We start from the raw sequence: 4,952 nt of genomic DNA, 5'->3' as shown, positions 1-4,952 counted from the left end.
GCTGGTAGGCTTACTGGAGACTTTGTGAGCTGGTGGTACGGGCACCTGGAAGGTGTGAAGGAAGTGAGGAGGGCAGTGCCGGGGGAGCTGGGATCTGGTGAGCACCATGCAGCCCACAGAGAAGGCAGGTGAAGTCGTGTCCACAGCCTACCTCACTGCTGCCCCTGACCAAGCCGGCTGGGCCCTCTGCTCAGGCATGGATATGACACTATCCTTTCCCTCATCATCTGCCTGGCGAACTTCTATTTGTGCTTCAAAACCCCATTCAGATGTCGCCTGTTCCTGAAAGCTTTCCAAGAAGAGCCTGTGACTCCTCCCTAGCTCATCCCTAGTCTCAGTAACCTGCAAGGAAGAGGACAGGACAAGGATCAATAGCCCCATTTGACAGAGGGGGAAACTGAGGCCCAGAGGTGGCCTTACTCTCCTAGCAAGCTAGAGGCAAGAACTCGGTCCCTGACTCCCCGCCTGAGAAGAGTATTCGGGCTTTAGCACCACGCACGGAGAGCTGGGTGAGGCATGCTTCCCTCTCTTCATGCAGAGGAGCTTCCAGAGGCACAGAAAGCTAATCGAAAGTGAGACCCGCAATTCCCGTCCATTCCGATTGCGCCAATTCATTTCCGCAAACATTCAGTAAGTGCCTGTTAGGGCCTGCGCTCTGCTCCCATCTGGGAATAGCATCAGCCCTGACCGTCCACGTGGAGGGAGAGGCAGCGGCATGCCCCACCCCCGCAGGATTTGGGGGGCGCTGCCGATTTTTGCTTTCCCATCTATTCAAGTATTGGGTGGGCTTTTGGGACTAAGCTTGCCTTTAATATTCAAACGAGAGGATTAGCCCCACGTGCACAGGGCCAGGTGGCAGAGGTGCGGGCTGGCCTCGGGAGGAGCTAGCTTGTGGTTTAAAACCTGGTTTCCGCCCCATCTGTGGAGGGGTAATCCCTGGAGAGGAAGGGAGTGCCGATGAGGGCTGCGGTGAAACAGATGTGCAGGCTGCTGTGTCAGGAGGAGCTTCCGTTACAAGGGAGCACGTGGTTTGAAGTGCTGGGACCCACAGCTGTGGGGGCCCCGTGCGTGGGCGCGTGGTCAGGGCAACGTACCTGGAAGCCAGCCACCCTGTGTCGACATTTCTAGATGAGCTTGCCTGCTCGTGAGCAACCAGCCGTCACTCACCGGGGGGCTCCACCCTGGATCCCAGCCAGGAGCAACGGGGGCTCCCCACGAGGACACTCCGAGGGGACCAGCAGTGCGTCCTCTCGGGTTTGAGGTGGAGGTTGTTAAGTGTCCCCTACGGCCCATCCCACTCTTCCACAGGACCGAGCCCCGTTTCTCGCTGGGTACACAGCTACCTGGAATACAGACTTTTCCGAGGTTCCCTTGTAGCTAGAATTGGCCATGTGACTGAGGTCTGACTCCGGGATCTAAGCACAGTGTCACACGTGACTTCTAAACAGTATAATTAAAGGGGAGCGATGTGCTCTTCTGGGGTGAATATGTAATGACTGGAGCCAAGCAGCCTTCTGATGAGCTGGAGCCTTACGCAGAAGAAGAGAACAAGAAGACAGGAGAAGCCAAGACCTGACTCCATGAAGCTGCACCAGGCTTCTCTCACACGGGAGAGAGAAACAATTCCTACTTTGTTCAGGCCATTGTCATTTTGTGTTTTCTTACTTACTTTTGAATTTTCTTCCTTAAAACGGATTCAGTGTCCAAGGGTGTCATTTCTCTGCCTGGGATACACCCACTTCCCCTTTTCACTTAGCGAATCCACTGAACTCTGCAAGACCCAGTCCACCTTCTCTAGGGGCACCCCTGACTGCCCCCAGCTGGACAGCAGCCATCCGTCCCCTCACAGCAGACAGGTTCCCTCTTGAGCTGGGCACCCGTCCCGTGGTGCTCAGTGGATCTGGCCCTGGCTCCCTCCCTCGGCTGGACTGTGTCTTGAAGGAATGAGCCTTATTCATGTCCAGATACTTGGCATGTGCCCGTGTCTGATGATCGGTAAATGCAGAGGGAAGGAGGGGGGAGAAGGGGTGGGCGTGAGGTGGGCCAGCAGTCCCAGCAGCTCCCTGGCTTCACCCTGACATCCTGTTTATTCTCTTCATTGAGAAGCAGACCCACCAGCAGGCACCTCCACGGGTGACGAGGAAGGAAAACCAAGCCGGACAGTGACATGGCAGCAACATCAGGGCCCGTTTCTAACCTTTCCACTGTAGAGCATTTACTCATTTACAAGATATGTTCACCTGCACACATCATCCTATCTAAGTGTAACCACCTAACTAACTGGGCGCTACTGTCCCCAGGGCTTAGCTAAGTCACCTGCTCAAGGTGACGTGGTTACAATGTGCCTAAGTGGGGCCCGAAAACAAGGTCTTCTAGCTCCATGCCCAGGACCACAGGTGCCTCCTGCCACCTGCGCCGTGCAGGGGAGCTGGGAAAGCAAGCGCCGTGCAGGCCGCATGTCGGCCGGTGTGCACACGCACGTGCATGAGCTCACACACACCTGGTGCGCAGATGTGAGGGGCTTGGATGTCCCACTGGCGCTCCCGCTCGAGGGCAGGAGTGGTGGCAGAGGAAGAGGCGTGGGGCGCACCGTGCAGCTGGCATGCAGATGCGGTCTCTGCTCAAGGACAGGACCACCTTGAGCAAGTGCAGGGACACGAGGAAGCAGGGGGGCTGGGGACAGGCGGCAGCCGGGGGGAGGCCGTGCTTTCAGAAACGGCACTGGGCTGTCACTGGTCCCAGTCACTCAGTGCAGTCACCTTCCCCGGAGCGAGAGCAGGACACTGTCAGGCTAAGAGACAGCAGCACACAGCATGTCCGTGGTAAACAATTTATTTTTCTACCTCAGTTGTTTATGGGTGGAGGTGGGAGGTGGGAGGGGACCCGTCATTAGGGAGAAGCACAGATGAGCCGTTTGCAGGCATGAAGAAAATTCACAATGGCTAAAATGTTGGGGAGGCAAGCATATTAGGGCAAGTTCACCAAAGCAAAGCAATCCATAGCGGAACAAAATAAAGGGGGAAAAGCCATGGAGATTAAAAAAAAAATTGGCACTCATGAAAAAGCCAGCGGGAAAAGAAAAGAAACTGACCAATTATTCCATCAAGCATCTTTAATGAGGTGAGCAGAGCCGCACGGGCGGGTCTCAGGGACACTGACATTCAAACACGGATTTGCTCACATCGAACGCACCCAATGGAAGCGCACAGGCCATTCTCACAAACTGTGAGCGTGAACCAAGGGGCGACTCTTGAGGGTCCACCTGAGCTGTACTTGATTAATCCAAGAGCGTGGGGGGTTTCAAATGGGGAGCAGAGGGGCCAGGATCATGGGAAAAGATAGCCCTTCTGGGGTGACCATCAGGGGTGCCGCTGATCAGGACACACCCCCGGAGTCCTGTCCACTCCTTCCCCGGTGGGCCAGCAGGGCGGGGGGTGAGGGTGGGGTGCGGGGAAGGAGGCCTGGTGTGGATCGGTGCCCACAGTGCCTGTGATGTGGCAGCCCCCGGGGGCTCCACTGTCCCTCCTGGAAGACTGGTTGCTAATTATCATGGCAGCAGCCGCTGAAGGACTGGCCCAAAGACAGACAACCAGATCCTGCTAATACAGTTTTTCTTCCAGATTAAGTTTCTCACATTGGTATTCAGGGAACTGTGTGTGTGTGTGTGTGTGTGTGTGTGTGTGTGTGGTCACTTTTTGTGTCCACACAGGACAGAGGTGCCCCAAGGCACCCATCACCCATCCCCGTGGCCCACCAGCACTTCCAAGCTCACCCCATGAAATGCCCAATGAGCCTACAGTTTGTGAGAAGTTCCCTCTGGCCGGTTACATTCTAGGGAAGGCAGCAGGTGGGGGAGGTGGGGAGGACGTTCACAGTGCATACAGGAAGCAAAATGGGCAGGGACCGGAGAATAAAATACGTTTAAAAAACTGTGTGAAGCAATGAGGACACGAGTCTTTTCCATGAATTAAACGAGCAAAAGAGCATTCATTCAGACAGGCAGCTAGGAGAGCTCAGTGGGCACTGACAGCAGCTGGGCTGGCCCCGGCGGGACTGGGTCCTCTCTCTAGCATTGGTAGCAAACCCCAATTTGTTATGCCTCTCTTAAGAGCTAGTTGATAAAAATTATGTCTTGTGAAATCGGCAAATAGTCTGCAAAGTGAAATAAGAACAGAAGTTAACAGATTAAACTAAGAGTCCAGAGGGGGAAAAGAGAGAGAGCAGGGAGCCACTGACCGGGATCATAATTCGAGCCTACATATTGATCCGAGGGGCTGGGGCGGGGCGTATGGGGGACACCTGGGCCTGGGAGCAAGGAGCCGGTTGCGCAGTGGCCGGCCGCCATCACCCCATCTTCCTAGAAAAGAACTACTCCCTACTCTAATAATTCCCCAAAGGCATCGAGCCCTCTTTATCAGAGCATTACACTATGTTCATGAGCCCCAAGAAGGTTGGCACAGGCGAAGTGGGGCTCCACTGAGAGGGCTGCTGGGCACCCACGGATGAGATGGGGATTCACAGAGAGAGCCGATTCGGGTGAAAAGGAGGACCCCAGGAAAGGTTAGACTGTAGGTTCCTCAAAGGGATACATGTTTGTTTGTTTTTTTAATATATTTTTTATTGATTTCAGAGAGGAAGGGAGAGGAGACACAGAAACATCAATGACGAGAGGGAGTCATTGATTGGCTGCCTCCTGCATGCCCCACAATGGGGATCGAGCCCACAACCTGGGTGCCCTTGACCAGAATCGAACCTGGGACCTCTATCAATTGAGCCAAACCCGGAGGGGGAAGGAATACGTGGTTTTGAGTGGAAGCACACAAGGTAAGAACCTTAGTGGCTCTCCAGACCTGGGTGTCTTCCGCTTCTGTCCAGTAGCTACCTCGAATTGTCCCCCTAGGATGGAATCAGAGGGGCCGGAGGGTGCAGGATCCACGCACATCACAGGAGAG

The 4,952-nt window shown here is 54.9% G+C and overlaps 1 protein-coding gene across 10 annotated transcripts in view; it reads right to left on the bottom strand.

Moving 5' to 3' along the window:
- The window catches only part of MSI2 (musashi RNA binding protein 2), a 393,393-nt gene that overhangs the window by 32,041 nt on the left and 356,400 nt on the right, over positions 1-4,952 (bottom strand). Inside the window, exon 10 of one of the 10 annotated variants that reach the window (XM_006758686.2) lies at positions 3,798-4,152. The exons of the other annotated variants lie outside the window; for them this stretch is intronic. Coding sequence (XP_006758749.1) covers positions 4,112-4,152 — 41 coding nt within the window. The 3' untranslated portion in view covers positions 3,798-4,111. Of the gene's footprint in view, positions 1-3,797; positions 4,153-4,952 lie in introns of those variants that run through there. 10 annotated transcript variants of the gene reach the window in all.

Source organism: Myotis davidii, unplaced genomic scaffold (genome assembly GCF_000327345.1).
Source record: "Myotis davidii unplaced genomic scaffold, ASM32734v1 scaffold595, whole genome shotgun sequence".
NCBI lineage: Eukaryota > Metazoa > Chordata > Mammalia > Chiroptera > Vespertilionidae > Myotis > Myotis davidii.
This window is presented reverse-complemented; position numbering and strand designations above follow the sequence as displayed.